This window comes from Bacillus rossius, chromosome 1, assembly GCF_032445375.1.
Source record: "Bacillus rossius redtenbacheri isolate Brsri chromosome 1, Brsri_v3, whole genome shotgun sequence".
Lineage (NCBI taxonomy): Eukaryota > Metazoa > Arthropoda > Insecta > Phasmatodea > Bacillidae > Bacillus > Bacillus rossius.
In genome coordinates this window covers 142,857,790-142,875,273 of record NC_086330.1, presented here as the reverse complement: position 1 = coordinate 142,875,273, position 17,484 = coordinate 142,857,790, and the positions used below count along the sequence as shown (strand labels likewise).

At 36.6% G+C, this 17,484-nt stretch overlaps 1 protein-coding gene across 1 annotated transcript in view; it reads right to left on the bottom strand.

The window, feature by feature from the left end:
* LOC134546239 (peptidyl-prolyl cis-trans isomerase FKBP14) overlaps nt 1–17,484 on the bottom strand; it is a 113,962-nt gene that overhangs the window by 4,162 nt on the left and 92,316 nt on the right. The window contains exon 3 of the mRNA XM_063388921.1: nt 9,650–9,762. Coding sequence (XP_063244991.1) covers nt 9,650–9,762 — 113 coding nt within the window. The remainder of the gene's footprint in view (nt 1–9,649; nt 9,763–17,484) is intronic.

Here is a 17,484-nt window from a genome sequence, read left to right as displayed (position 1 = left end):
TCCGTATTAAAGCGGGGGGGTCCGGGGGTCCTCCCCCGGGAAAATTTTGGATTTTAAGGTATAAAATAGTGCTATTTTAGCAGTTTTCGCTACTTAAATTTAAATATTGTAATGGTAAAAATTTTATTAATTTTAATATGAAATTTGTTTGAGTGATGAATAAGAAATTAATTAAAGATTTGGTGCTAAGGGGGGGGGTTTAACCCCTAAAACCCCCCCCTGGCTACGCCCCTGGCCTCATAACCTCTATATCTATATCATCTTCATCAGAATCGGTAAATATAATAATATCCATTGTATTCTAAGATGTTATAATATCATTCTATACACAAGCATAGACTTATTAATGATTTACAACTAATATAATTGGACTTACACAATGTTCTACCTATGTATTGACACTGGTAGCAATTTCTTACAAGTTACAAATGCTTGCTAGCTACAAGTTTGTTTATGAAACAAAAACATTTATTTACTTGTAAAATTAACTTGTAACTTGTAGCATTTCACTTGTAACTACAAGTATTTACTTGTAGCTTTATGAAACAACATTATCAAAGTTTTTACAAGTTACTAGCAAAGTTACTTGTAACTTGTAGACTTGTAGTTTTATGAAATAGGCCACAGGTGTTGACTGGGCTTCCAAAAGTGTAAGGATCACTGTGTGTGTATATAATTGAGACAACAACATGGTGTCATGTAACTCTTCAAGCTAAAACTAATTGTTTCCAAGAATAGATCAGTTCTGCTGAAACCCAACCCTTTTTATTCCTTTTTTTTTGTATTGTCGAGCTTTGAGCATAATTTATGATTTTGAGTGGACGTAAAAAAGGCATTTGGATTGATAAAAATATATTTAATTAATTTCTTAATTCATCACTCAAACAATTTTTTTATTAAAAAATTAATAATATTTTTACCATTACAATATTTAAAGTTAAGTACCGAAAACTGCTAAAATAGCACTATTTTACACCTTAAAATCCAAATTTTTTCCAGGGGTGGACTCCCGGACCAACCGCTTTATTAGGGGGGGACCATGCTTCTTAACACCCCCCCCCCCCCCCATACACAAATCCTGGCTACGCCACTGAAGGAAAATATTACGTTCAGGATAAATGCATCTATGTGCATCAAGCTTTAGATTATTTTTAAAAGAATGATGAACCTGCAACATGACTTTCAGGCCTTGGAGAATTACAGGCTAAGTGCAAAATTATTCTTAGAAAACCAAAGAATAAAAGTTTAACTATAATGGAAACTATTAGCTAAAAACAAGAAATTAATGAATCTTAGCTGTTGTTGTATGTCATCAATAAGTAGACAAATTCACAAAAAAAAAAAACTATGTGAGTTCTAAGTAAACTCATTCTATAGTTTCAAGTTGGTACATAGGATGTTAGTAAGTAAAATAACCAGAACAAATAAATTATTTCAAAACTGTTTTTTGTGCAGTAATTTACAGAAAGCGTGAAAGATATTTGGTAATATGTTTAAAGACAAAAGAGAGAAACAAGTACCTAAATGTAGGTAATCTAGGGTTAAAATTTTTTTTTTGCCTTTAAAAATCTGTTTTGTTTATTATTATAATTTTATTACCTTAGGCTTAAAGTATAATGAAGGCAATGCCTGAAATTGATACTTATTGGCTGCAAGATGTCTTTTCAACTGTGGTATCACTGAGTTCATAAATGGTTTCAAATGTAACAGTTCCTTAAAATAATATGTGCATTGTGCCTTAAGTAAAAAATGCAAATTTTCAAATATTGATGATAACAAATGTTAAAATGAAAAAAAATAACTAGGTACCTAACACAAAATGGCAACTATTTCAACCTATTAGGAAAAATATTAATTACAGGTGGATGTAGCTATGCAATCAGGAACCAACTACAAAAACATTTTTCTTGTTCTACAATATTTTTCACAAAGCGTTGATAGTAAAATTTTACACTCACGTACATCACATCAGCATAGTTGGGCATCATTATTTTCAATATCATTTTCTTTTCAAAGTAATTGACAAGTACAGAATGTTCATAAAAGAATATCACATTTATAAATTTTAATAGTATGTATGAACTGTAAGCATTGTAGTGTGTTGGTTAAAGGTCACAATTAAAGAGAAACTCAAACAGTTTTAGTTAAGTGCATGAGGGAATACTGCTTTGTTGTTTTCTCGCTTGCAGCACCACCTACGCAAAATGGCAACTCCTGAGCATAAAGTGTTTTGTGTTCTGCAATTTGCTAAGAGTGAATCTTAATTTCAGTTTAATGTGCATTTTGTTTAAAGTTTAATTTTGATCCCCCATGTGGCAAAAACATCCGCCGATGGTATAGGCAATTTAGGATGACAGAGCTCTTTTATTTGGTGGCCTCCATGCTTACCTGACATAACGCCATTCGATTTTTTTTTTTTACTTTGGGGCTTTAGGTATATAAGATCGTATCTACGTTCCGCTGCTACCTAATAATTTGCCAGAGTTGAGAAACAGAATTGAAGAGGATATTGCTTCCATTACTCTGAACTATTAATCAAAGTGAGGGAAGAAATGTTTTGGGTTGGATGCAGGGCCGCGTCTAGGGGGGGTCAAAAGGGGCATTTGCCCCGGGCCTCACATTCAAGGGGGCCTCAAATTTTATCAAAAAAAAATATCATTATTTAAAGTGAATTCCCATTTTATATCTGGCGTAATAATAACTTGTCTTTAAATTAGATACCTATTTATTTAGTTTTGTAAAGCACGATTTCATAATAAAACCACACTGTGCTGTAACTTGTATGGTTTTATTTATAACTACTGAGTAAGTCACCGACATCGACGCCGGTCCATGAACCTCCTCAAACACTAGAACCATGTGATTGTGATGGTAAGTTGGCTTTGACTTTACCACTTTCAAGCTCTGATAAAGTTAAAGAAAACACAGAAGTAACTAAAATAGATAATTGTAATCTCATTAACACAACTCCAGAAATTCCCATAACTTCTAGAAACTGTGCTAGGACTGAAAGAAGTCTAGAGTTTGATAGTGCAGTGTTAATATAAGAAATCCAGCAAGATCCTGCGGCATGGCCTGGTAATATCACTGACGAAATGATTAGTTATTGTGTTGATAAGGGGCCGGACTTTTTTTTTAGTAATAACGATGGAGACTACACAGCTTCTGCTAGGCAATATCCAAAATGTATTCGTAAACTAACATCATCTGCATTTGTGAGAGTTCTTGAAAATGGAGAGCGACAGGAGAGAAAATGGTTATTGTACTCTAAATTTACGGGAAATATGTTTTGTTTTGCGTGCAAACTTTTAAGTAATTGTAAACTATCAAAATTTGTAAATGGCTTTTCTAATTGGAAGAAAACAGAAGAAAAATTGAGGGAGCATGAAAACAGTATTGAACACAAAGCATATTCTTTAAAATGGGTTTCAAGAAAAAATAAGAAAATGTCAATTTCATCACATTTAGATGCACAAGTGACTGAGACAAATTACTGGAAGAATGTTCTTGTTAGAGTAGTGGCAGTTGTAAAATTTTTGTGCAGTCATGGTCTTCCTTTTCGTGGTGATAATCAGATGCTTGGATCAAATCGTAATGGTAATTACCTAGGAATTTGATCCTTTTTTACAGGAACATTTAAGGATACATGGGAACAAAGTAAAAGGTCATGTATCGTATCTTTCTTTTGATATATGTGAAGAATTCATTGAGCTAATGGGAAACGAAGTTCGGAAACACATGCTAAATGAGATTAGACAGGCCAAATATTATTCACTGATAGTTGATTCTACACCTGATGTTTCCCATACAGATCAGTTATCTTTTGTATTTAGATACTGCCTTAAAGGTAAAATTTTGGAAAGGTTTTTGTGTTTAATTCCAATTTACAGCCACAGAGGAAGAGATTTAAGTGAAGTTGTAACCTGTATTCTAAAAGACAACACCATTGATATCCAGGATTGCCGAGGTCAGAGCTATGATAAGTAGCCAACATGTCAGGAAAATATGAGGGCCTACAAGCGCACATTAAATCAATAAACAGCTCTGTGCTGTATGTTCCATGTGCAGCACATTCAGTAAACTTAGTAGGAAAAAGCAGCGTTGGTGAATGTATTCATGCAACAAAACTGTTTCTGTTTTTAGAAAATCTGTACTCATTTTTCGCTGCTACCACTCACAGGTGGTCAGTTCTTGAAGGAGTTATTTCGGAAAGCACAGGAAATAGCGGAAAGCCAAAAATCACTGTCAAGAGCTTGTCGGAAACAAGGTGGTCATGCAGAGAAGATGTATTGAAAACTCTCGTCATTCATTATGATGAGATTTTCTGTGCATTTAATGATATGTTCAACGACAAAAATGAAACGCAAGTCACAAGGATGGAAGTGAACTCCCTCATGAAGAAAATGCAATATTTATAATTTGCTTTTATGGCCGTATTTTGGTACGACATTATGGAAATATTCGGTGCAGTAACCAAGCATCTACAGAAGCCTGGACTCGATGTCATAACTGGTCATCAACTGATGAATTCTTTGAAAGATTTTGTTTCCGATTTGCGAAATGATTTTGATGAAATTGAAGTTAAAGCAACACAACTAAGCAACCATGTGTTACAAACTTTTGTAGATAGGTACTAGATCTTCCAAAAATAAAAAGTTTTTGGATGGAAAAGACAAACTTTCAACTGTTGTAACATCCCGCGAGAATTTCAGAATTTCCACATTTCTATGCATTGCTGATATGCTCCGCATGAACTGGAGAAGAGAGCTGCTTCCTACAAAGATATTGCCTCAACATGTGGGTTTCTTTGTAACTTAACTACAGCAAGTGAAGATGAACTCAAATCTAGTGCTACCGAGTTGGTCAGAAAATACAGAAAGGATCTGCAGCCTGTTATTACAAATGAATTATTACACTTATCACCATTTCTCAGAGAGCAACAAGTTGAAGACAGTGTTACATCATTCACTCCACAAAAAGTTTTGCAGCACTTATATAACAGTGATATAATTGATGTATTTCCAAATGTAGCAATAGCACTTCGCTTGTATTTGACACTACCAATCACAAACTGTGAAAGTGAAAGATCATTTTCAAAACTGTCAGTTCTGAAGAATCAATTCCAATCTACCAAGTCACAAGAGAGATTAAACTCGTTAGCGGTGATTTATACAGAACATGATCTTGTGAACAGCATTTCATTTGATGGACTCATTTACTTGTTTGCTGCTAAAAAGGCAAGGAAGAAGTTTATTGCAAAGTGAGTTAATAAATATGTAATTTTGATTGGTCGGGACCTGCAACTCATAAAATTGTGTAAATATTTGAGAACGATTTAAGACTTTCGTAAATGGGGGTGGGTGTTGGCTATGAAATATTACTCCATTTCAACTAAAAAATTTGTTGTTATACATTATTTTATTTTCCCTGCATAAATATGTTTCATATTTCTGCGTATAGAGGCTGCATTTCATTATGGTACTTCTAGTCCTTTTTTATGATAGTTATTACATACATACATGTCAATGCAAATATGAGTTTTTCATATCTGAAAATTATCATTACAATAAGAATATTGTTGCCCCAGGCCTCACATTCTCATAAAACGGCCCTGGTTGGATGTGTGCCGTTTAACTAAAGATGCACATATTGAACATTTGTAAGAAAACCTAGGTAAGTTTACCTTCAATTTGATGTATGATTTGTTGTAAATCGTCTAAATTAAATTTAATACATTAAATTGACACTAAGACATTCTTTTATGGCATCCTGTAAATCTTATTTTTCCAAACAATATCCTAAATGTAAGAAATGGCAGTTGGTTCCTCAATGCATGACTGTGTGTCCAGTTGTGTTACTCATTGCTAGGAATACTACAAGGACACACGGGCATACACTGGGGAGGGGTGGAGATGGGGGTGTATATTCCCCCATAATACTAGGAAAAGATTTATCATTCTCACCAACAAAAGGAAAAGTAATTGAAAGCAAACAAAGGACCAAGTTGTTATATCCAACCTCTTCCTCCCTCCGCCTCACCCAAAATGAATATCAGTACATTAGGTACCCTGCAAGAACCTATCCAATGGGGAGTATGGTGAATCGAAAAAATGAATTTCGTCAAATCGTTTTATTATAGTACCTACGTAAAACTTGCCTTTTACAATCAATATCAATTCGTCAAAACGGAGGCTCAATCGAAAATCATCTTGAGGTGCCGCAAACACTTCAAACAATCAAAATTTTCATGATTTTGGTCATCTTTGACAATTTTTTATTTTTTTTCTTCTTAAACCGTAAGAAATTGTTTACATGCTTGATTTGAGAGTAGGTATGTATCCTATTTATACAGAAAAGTGGAGAAAAATATTAACATAAATCGTTCAAGACTGACATGATGGAATGATAGTGAGAGGGGAAAATTATTGGTAGTACTTGATCAAGCGTTTTATGTTTCTTGGAATCGACAAGTATAAATAAACACACAAATACTATTTTTATCTCTCTCCTTCCCTATTTCGCTCCCAGGCTCCCACACCTCCAAATATTTTTTCTCTATACTTGCCATTTCCATCATCATTTTTCAGTCTGCTAGCAAAGAAGGAACGAAAGGTATCATTTGGTGTTTTTTAATTAATGACAGCTAGAGCAAGAATTGTAATAACTCGTGGTGAGGATGAGTGTCCTATTTTTAGTTTCCCATCACGGTTGAATAAACAGGTTCTGCCACGTCACGATGACGTGATGAGATGCTACCTTCATTTACGGAAAGCACTACGAAGAGAAAACAAGAAGGAGTCAACTGTAAGTCATATTTTCCTTACCTTGGCCGCCAAAATTTAATAAATATGGGTTACAGCTTCTGTTCCCATTGTGTCACGAAACCGAAAATGATAGAAACGTATCACAGATAATATCAGAAGTAAATGATGAAAAGTAAGTCAGAAATTTGAATAAAATTTATATGCTTTCAAAAAGGATTCAGAAAATATTTTTGATGTAGCTGCTTGCAAATGCGCAGAATTTGCGTCATGCAAATGTGAAAAACCAAAAGAAGTCCCAAAATCGGAATAGTCTTTTTTGCAAGACCAAAGAACACTGAAACAAATGAAAATTGGTGGGACTGATAAAAAACTACTAAACAATTGCTCAAATGTGGAAGTAGAAACCAGAGGATAAAGAGAAAACAGGAAAATGATAAATACAAGGGTTCAGAAATGAATAAAAACGAAGTGGGAGAACTTTCGGACAATTCTTAAACTATGATTTTAGCTGTAGATACTAGAGGTGTAAAAGTAACGAAAAAAAGCGTATCCGTATGTATTCGTTACTATAACAATTAGTACTCGTTACTTCTGATACCGCATAACATGCTATCTTATGTTACAGCAACGAATCGAGTCGTATTGCGTACGCGTACAGTATGACGTCGCGTAAATAATAATAAATCGAATATAAACAATTAAAAATATTTGATAATTAACAGTTTTTGTTAACCAAGAAACAATTAAATCTCATTAGAATGGCTTTATATATTATCTCTTTTAAGATAAGAACAAAAAACGTGAAAATACGCGATAATAAAAAACAAAAACATACCTATTTCTAATTTGTAAAAAAAAATTTCTTACGTTGTTTCTGTTCTATAATAAACAGAAAAAAACTTGGACGTCGAATTTCCAAATTATACTTTACTTAATAAACAAACATCGTTCTTTGTAACGTGCGTTTTTAAATTCATCGAATAAGCGCGCACATGGATGCGTAAAAAATACGAAAAATGCGAGTAACGAAATGCATTCGTGTGTAACGTTTCATTACTCGGTACTTGATGGCGCACCCGTTACTCAGTACCGAATACATACGGTTTGCTACAGCTCTAGTAGATACTGTAGATTCGAGTTCCGATAGTGAAGAGGAAGATGGAAGTCAATAATAAAAAGGGTAAACCATTATTGTCAACAAGCCCACTGATGTTTTCCGAGCCATCAACCTCTGTCACAAATGCGAGTAAAGTTACATACCTACATTAGCATCTATTTGTGATAGAACCGCGATTCAGATCGTGAAGCAGCTATTATTTCCATTGTATTGCTTCACGACGTGGGCTTATAAAAACGACTAACACGAGGAGCAAAGTAGTGGACCGAATGAAAGTAAAAAGGGTAGAAAAATCGTAAGAGAGTTACGAACAAAAGTAACGAAGAGTTGGTTGAGCGTTGGGATAAGAGTGTCAAGGATTTATATTTTGATGGGAGAAAAGATAGAAAGATTGTCCAACAAAAAAAAAAGTGCTAAAAACATTAAAGGATTCAATGTTGAAGAACACATAACTGTAGTGGACGAACATGGCTAAAGATTTTTGGGGCACTTAACCCAACAATCTGGCACCTTGCTTGAAATAAAAAAAAACAACAGAATTATTGAATTCTTGGAAGAAAAAGCAATCGATACATCTACAATAATAGTGGTAGGGTGTGATGGAACTAACATTTACCCAGTTTCTGGAAGACAAAACTTCGGGGCCTAAGTCGTTTTTGGATGTTATCGGCAAACAGCTAGAAACTTGTGAACAGTTTCCAGTGGTGAAATTCCAAACAATACAAGGATCTCTACCCGGTGGATTGACTACATTCAGTCAATTTAGTAGTTACCAAAAATACCTTCTTGAAATGGTTCATGCAATTTCAAATGGTGTGTGTTCATCTAATATATCTAATAGAAACCCAGGCAAACTTACCCATTCCCGGTGGCTCACAATGGCAAACAGGATTCTTAAACTTTACATAGCAAGTAACAAACCATCAGAAAACCTATGCATACTAGCAGAATATGTGGTTAAAGTGCATGTCCCCGTCTAGTTCAACAACTAGCTCAAGCCCTACTGCACCGTTGGCTCACGACACCTATGGCTGCTGATCAAGTCATCACGGTACCTTCCCCGGACTTTGTTGGAAGTTATTGACCCAGTGATACAAAGAAACGGGTGCCATGCAACACCTGAAAATAATCTTCTGGCAATGTTGACAGATGGACGTGAGGGCATACAAGAATTTGTGCTGGATACCTTGAAAGCATTTATAAAATTCAGAAACATGGGTGCGTGACTACTATGCATGTTAGAAGTGAACTGCACAAATAAGAGGGATTGGAAAGTTTTAGGGTGCTCTAATATATGAAACACAAGTTATTATGCATTGAAAATATACCTTTATTTATTAGTGTCTGTCCATGTATTCAATGGAATCTAAAAATTAATTAATGGGTTTGTGATAGCTATAATATGATACATAACCATATCACAAATATCTATACAAATTGTTACAAATATAATGCTAACACTGGATCCAACAGAATTGAGAGTTGAGAGTTGCGAATTGAGTTGCAAAACTATGCAAAAGTTTACAAAAGTATTGGAAGTATACAAGATCATCGCTGCTGTCTCTGTAACCGGTTGTAAATATGTTTCGATACAAAACTATTTTTTTTTTTAACCCTGTGCCATCGAACAATATTCGGTAGGTACACACGTTAACTCTGTTACTTAGTCACTTCCGTTACCCTGTTATTGTGATATTAATCTACCGGTTGTAAAAAGTTTCGCTTCAAAAATGGAGATGAAATGTGAGTTGTGAACAGTTGTACAAACCTCTTCTCGGGAGAGCAACTTATCTTGGTCCGCATCAATCTCTTTGAACACATTGACCACGGGAGGAGAGTCGCCGATGGTTAGCAGGTCAACCTCGAAGTGCAGCGTCGCACCTGCAAACAACAACAAATAGTATAAGTTCACTTCCGTAGAACGTCGTCAATCCATGCCCACACGGAACAAACATGTCGTCGGTGCTACCTCCCAATGCGGCACACGACGTTGCAAATATGGGGTCGCCATCAAATAACAGGTAATAAAGAATCCTGTATTAAAGAGGAGCGAAAGCATTCGTGACTTATTCCCACTGACGTCAACCTAAGCTACATCCTCCAGTAAGCCTGATGTGCATCACCCTCCGCTCCTTCCTTGTCCAAAAACTTCTATCTTCGCTGACCAGTTTCAAACCTCCCGTCAGCATCACGAGTGTGTGCGTGTGACGTAACGATCTCGCCCCACAACAGGCCCCGTAATAAATATTGCATGACATAATGATGAACTATATCTTTGTCTTAGATCATCATGCCCCGGGTGTTATGTTGTCGCGGGTTTACAATAATAACGGGACAGGGTTATGCGTAAGCATTTAACGCACCCCGCCCGAGCAGTTTAGTTTTGAACTTATATACTAAATGCAAGAATATACAGGATGTATCAAAATTCATGTTACAATAATTGAGGGTAGAAACCTCTTATTATTTGCAACCATTTTTGCCAATAAACATCTTGCCGGAAATGCGTAGTTAAGCCCCTGTAGCCCCAGAAAGAGTCAGCGTAGGCAACCCGTTGTAGAGTGTTATGATGTGGATGTGCGGGCGTTCGAGTAGAGAAATAACCTTTTTAATCGTGGCACAGATTTTAATTTCACTCTGAAATCCATCACAACTTCGGCTTTGTTTCACAACATTGAAATTCTTGCATACGTTTTAACAACGTGACAGCCTAAAGCAACGGCTCAAAAACACGCCCACCTTGAGCGACACAAAGGTGGCAACGGCGAATCATGTTTTCACGGATATGCTGGAGCATGTGTGGAGTCGACCTTATGATTTCGAACGCTTCAATGATTCGCTGTGTAAGCTCTTCTACAGTTTCTACTGGCGTAGCGTAGATAAGCCCTTTTACGTAACCCCACAGAAAGAAATCTAACGGGGTTAGGTCCGGTGACCTCGGCGGCCATGCGACAGGGCCCGCTCGTCCAATCCATCGGTTTGGAAATGTTTGGTTTAAATACTCTCGCACTTGCAGGGAAAAATGAGGTGGTGCCCCGTCATGTTGGTACCACATCACACATCGGACATACAATGGAACCTCTTCAAGAAGACCTGGTAGTACATTCTGAAGGAAGTGGAGGTATCCGGCGCCGGTAAGTCGTGGCGGAAGAAAAAAAGGGCCGATGAGTACGCCGTCAACAATACCGGCCCACACATTAACTGAAAAACATTCCTGGCGAGCTGTAACACACGTTGCATGCGGATTGACATCATTCCAAACATGACTGTTGTGCGAATTGAGAATAGCGTCTTGAGTGAACTTGGCTTCATCGCTGAATAAAACAGCTAACTCGGGGTTCCTCAATACTCTTCGAATGTACCAACGAGAAAAGGTCATACGAAGAGGATGGTACGCTGGACCCATGTGTTGCACTTTTTGAAGGTGGTACGGGTACAAGAGTTGCTCATGAAGAACTCGCCAAACAGTCATTTTGTCAGCGTCCTAATCGGAACCTTCTGCCCTTGTGCTTGTATCCGGACTCTCCTCAAATCTCTGAAGTACATCTTCAAAACTGGGAGTACGAACCCTGCGTGGAGCACCAGCATTTGGTCTTGTGACGGCACATGTACCAGTATCACGTATTCGCTGAGTAAGTCTTGCAAACATGGTGTGAGCTGGAATCCTACGACCCGGATATCGTTCTTCGTACAGACGACGGGCGGCTCGCCCATTTTGTCTAGCTTCCCCGTAAACAAGCAGCATGTCCGTGTACTTACTCAACATGTACTCCATTGAGCTCCACTAAAACGTAGCCCTTTTCAAAACCACAGAGAAAGAAATGACACCACGAGTTTGCTTGTAAGACAGAACAGTCAATGACAGACCACCAGTGATATCAAAACACACTGCGACACTGCGATGTCACGCTGCACAGTGCTATGGCACGGCTTGAACGGAAGAAAAGAGGTGAGGGCGCCACCAACGGAAGTAAAAAGGGGCGGGGGTCAGCATTCGACATCGTACAGTCCTCTCGAGCGCTGCCCGGCGTCGTAAACACGTAATTCACTACAGCATCGTCTGTCTCGCACAAAGCCCAACGTGTTGCCTATGCTGACTCTTTCTGGGGCTACAGGGCCTTAACTACGCGTTTCCGGCAACATGTTTACTGGCAAAAATGGTTGCAAATAATAAGAGATTTCTACCCTCAATCGTTGTAACATGAATTTTGATACACCCTGTATAATTAATATTAATCAGTTCGTGAAGTTGAATTTAATTGAACTCGTTTGAAGGGCTTTTTATGTATTTAAAATTGACACGTTATCAATCATGAGTTAACCAAGGTCATCGGAATCTTTCCTGCGGCCAAGACACCTTACTTAACCAAGACTGCCCAGCCCAGTCTCTCGCGACCTCCGCCTGGAATAGGAAGCAACTGTCGCACCTCAAAGGCATCAATTTTGATAACCTGGATCTGATATAATTCGTCGTTTATCTTAATACCTTTGAATCTTCTTTTTTTATGTTCAGGGCCTACTCCGGGTGGCAGACTGCTTAACGTAATTATTAAATAATGTCCAGTCATTGATTTTTGACACAAAACTACGACTTGGTCACGTGGTGCCGTGTTCCGCAACTAAGCTGATTACGTGCTGTTGGCGTTTAAACTGTTGAAATTTTATTTCAAGTATTGCTTAACATCGCGTGGACTGAAAATTAATATAAAAAAATTGGTTGTCTGTAAAGTCGGTTTACGGACGATAGTTTAATGTGACGTCATAACAAAACATTGATGAAATGATTGCATACTTTTATGAATAAAAGTGAATCATTTTTATTTGAATAATAAAAGAATAAATACTTGAAATTATACTACTAATCAGATTTTTAAAATGCAAGAATAATTAACCTTTATTGCCGAAATTGTTGTTGTAATAAGCAATGAAAACCACATTAACTTTTCACTTCACTTTATAAACCTTCGACGAAACAGTTCACGTGTAGATGACTTGTAATTAATTTTAAAAACTGGCGTTTAGCTATAAAGTTTCAATATAATTATTAACAAGTTTTCATATAAATAAAATATAATCAAATACTATCATCAATTATATGAATCACCAGAATTTTATAGTCATTTGTAACATAACCTATTATTACTGCACTCACCGACAAGTGCTACTTTTTTAATAATAAAAGAATAAATACTTGAAATTATACTAGTAATCAGATTTTTAAAATGCAAGAATAATTAACCTTTATTGACGAAATTGTTGTAATAAGCAATGAAAACTACATTAACTTTTCGTTTAAATATAATTATGAACACGTTTTCATATAAATAAACTGTAATAAAATATCTAACATAACCTAGTATTACTGCACTCGCCGACAGATGCTACTTTTTTTTTAATAATAAAAGAATAAATACTTGAAATTATACTAGTAATCAGATTTTTAAAATAATTTTTTTTTCCTAACCTAAATTAAAACTAAGTGTGTTTGGGAGGGGTCTGGATTAGGGACAGACTCTAAGTGCGTCTCAGGCCGAAGCCTATACGCTCTAATCATGCAGGGGTAGCCATGCGGGAGAGGGTGCATGCATCGTGTGCTAGGAGGGGATTGGCCAACCATGGCAGCGATTGGCGCCATGACTAACTCCCCTCACTGACTATTCTAGACTAAAACTAGATAAGTTGGGCCCAGGTAAAACCTGCATAGACACAGGGAAAACCCTGGGAACTTACATGCGGGATGCAAAAATTCATGCATTAATTACATACGGGTTGGCTACGGGAGTAGAAGGATGGCTCAGGAAGAAGAGTTGGAAGAGTAGAAAATATCTACTAAGCAAGGGCGGGCGCTTGGACATTTCTGTCCGCATTTTGGTTTGGGCATGACTGGTTTTTAGGGGGCGACTTTCGTCGTTTCCCGCCAGGCTGCCAGCCAGCCAGGTTAGCTGAAAGAGAGAAATGCAAATTACAGATTTTTAAAATGCAAGAATAATTAACATTTATTGCCGAAATTGTTGTAATAAGCAATGAAAACCACTGATTAAAATTCGTCGAGAATATTTTACGTTTTTATGTCTTCCAGTGCTCAAAATGATATGCAATTGTGGCCCCAGGCACGACATTTTATTTATAATTCATTAATAATAACGCCCCTCGCGATAAACAAAGGAAAATATGTATTAACCTTAACCAGTGCCTGGTTCCCGCAACAGCTAATACATAGCACGATTCGTTCGGTTCGCGTCCGTAACCGTAGATGGCAGCACCGTACGTGATCCTCTGATGTCATGGAGGTTGTGGGCGATGGTTCGAATCTCCCTGGTCCGTATACATTAATAAACTTGAATTATTTTGTCCCATTCTGTGTCCTTTGGTAGCATAGAAGAAGAACACTCGTGAAATTTGCTGTTTCCTGTTTCAACAAGGTAAACATAAAATAACGGACGATGTGGTAGGAACACAATTCCAAGAAGACCACGACGAAATATTAATTAGAGTTGTCCGTTTGCGACCGAATTCATTAATGGTAACGTGATTGGAATTAATTTATTAGCCTTACCAAATAACTAAATATTAGTGAATAACTTTTACAAGTTAAATTTAAATTAAAAACTAAGCTGCATACTATTTTACTTTGCATGAAAACTATAAAAAAATGTGAGCTAGTCTTTCAGTACTGTACTCGTCAGAAATACGTAACATCTAACCTTGCTTACGAGCGAACTAAAGGGTTCTCATGTTGAAAATACACTTACAATACGAAACTCGGACACGAGATTTAACTTAGAATTCTTTCAAATAATGTCGAGCGTGATAAATAAATACGTAAATTGTGTTTTTAACTACATTTCTTGATGAGAATCATAAATAGTTTCATCACCCGCCGCTATAATTCGCTGCTGGAGCAGCTACGTCGAATATCGAATAATTCTATAGGCATATATAACGAAACAGCTCCGATAAAAGCGAAAAAGAGCTGTAAAAATACTAAACCCTGGCTTTGAACCTGATTTTCGACAGAAAGATTATTAAAATACTGCCCATATTGTTAAACTTAATTCGCCATAGATTACATCACCATGGTACACATTTACGTTCCATGCGACTTTCGTCCCATTCACGAAAATACTCCTACCAAATGCTGTCTACCGAGAGCTAAGATGTTACACATCAAAGGCAATCGAAAAACACTTATATTTTGGTGCTCTATACTTACTGCGCTCTAGTGATTACTTTAGAAATCAGTGGATTCGGACATCGGACATCGCAAATGTGGACAGGGAGATTTCCGGGCGAAAATGTGATATAATATACATTCAGATGATATTTTCGTGATTACTACTAGGTTATTCAGAACCGTAAACAATTTTCAAAACCGGGAATTTCGGTACTAGTCTTCAACGGAACAGAGAAATTCCCGTACTTTCGGTACTTTTCTTATTAATGGTGCAGCAGTCGGTGATTAATATAATAATTAATTCTGAACAATTAAACAAAATTTAGTGTCCAAAAGTAAACTGATAGGCCTAAACATTTATGTTACAATTTTTTTATTGCAAAAAGTATCTACAAACGTGAACAAATCAGTATTTATCTTAATCTTTAACTTTGGAGAAAAAAAATCGTTTTAACGCATGCAAAATCACAGAATTATTAACTAAAAATGTCATTTCTTCTTTGCATAACAAACTTAAAAGAAAATATACTGTATTGAAAGAATATCGGCGCAACAGCCACAGGCACACACAGCAGTCCGAACACCGCCTGGCGACTGAGGACTCCCCTCGCCCCTCCTGCAGAGATCGCCTCGCCAGAGGAGGGCATCGAATGAAAGGAACCTTAGCGCGCAATAAAAACAAAATTTTATGCTGTCGGTGTCGAGTCCCGAAAGCACCGAAAGAACCGGGAGTCGATTTAAAATACATGGTTATTTGACATTAGGGGTCGTCCATTAGTATGTTTTTTTAGCAAATCGTTAACCCCCCCTCCCCCCTAGTGATTTGTGGTGAGGTTTCAGACTACCCCCCCCCCCCCCCCCCCAATAAATCACGTGTATTTTTTGGTTCAAAATATTTTTTTTAAAAATTTAAGAATATTATCTTTAAATATAGGTATAATCTAATTTAATTCTGGAAAATTAAGCACAGTGATAAAAATGTCCAGACACACATTAAGGTTGCAGGTTTATTCTCACTGGCATAAAAATAATAAAGGAAAGGCTTATATGTGATTTACGCATGTATTCGGCGCCAAAATCACATTCTTACTGGCGACTGGCAAGCCGAGCCGGGTGGTTCATGTTGCGGCGGGCGGGGATACTGTTGCCTGGCTACGGCGAGTCAAGGTCACGCGTCGCTTTTCAGTTTAGTCATTGAATATATATAACTTATAGAAGTCGCGAGGGGATAGGATTTATTATTCCAATTTTCGGATCCAAAACTGTGGTAGTTGTTAGCTCCGCCGCTAGACAGCTCTTCTTTCCACAAGAGGGTGCTCGTAGTTACCAGCTTCCACGCCAGAGCGCTGTAGCGTCGCTTTTTTCAAGGTCATGCGCGTAATTCTCTGTCTCACTCTATCGAGAGGCGGTGCCTTTTGTTGAAATCCGAGCGCTTAGATACGGGCGGGCGCAACTGAATTGGAGGAGTACGACCACCGGAAAAAAAAAAGTGCGGTTAAAAGATGCCAACATCAAAATTTAAGTTTTAATTATAAGAAAACTACAGAAATTTCTTAAACGTAATAACGTAAAAAAAAAATACTGACATTCGTAGTTCAGAATTTATAAAATGTTGTGTTAACGGAGTGGCGCATTGAGTAAAATGGCAAAACATAATTTGGAATAATTCTTGACAACGTTGAATGATTTTGGTAGCTATGAAACAACTATGGCTGCGATGACTGTTCAAACGCGTGCACGTAATGTTATTAGTAACTGAAACTAATGGTATGATGTCATACTTTGTGGCTATGCAGTTTATAATTTTTTTTAACATAAGATGAAGCATTTTTACATAATGTTTTGGTTGTTTCGTAATTCAAAATAAATAATCTTAAACGTTATATGGTGAATATTCCCAGTAACGAATGACCACTAAAAAAATCAATTTTGCCAACATAGATCTGAAAAGTTAACGATTTACTATGTTAAGTTGCTTATAAATAACGCACATTTCCTGATCTCTAAAGAAAATAAGAGTTTTTGTTATAGCATTGAGTTGCCACTCTTTATATTCCTTGCTTTGAGGTTAGATACACAAGTTATGCTCGTAAAAACGATGCGCAAGTATTTTGAATACAAATGTATTTTCTTTTAATAACCGAAAGGTAAATATTATTTCCATGAAATATAATACAATTATTTAAACACAGACAACATAAAAGAGCTATTTTTTGTTTATTATTTCATCTGGCGTGAAAAATATTATATTTTAAAAACAGTTTGTGGATTTTTATTATAAAATAAATATTTATTTATGACATCAATTTAAGTTGTTGAAAAAATTCACTTTGGTATGAATTCAACCAAATTCATGTTATTCAGGGCAGAAAATTAGAAACTACCAAAAAAGATTATCTACATTGCTGTTTTGTGTAAATCTGTAAACG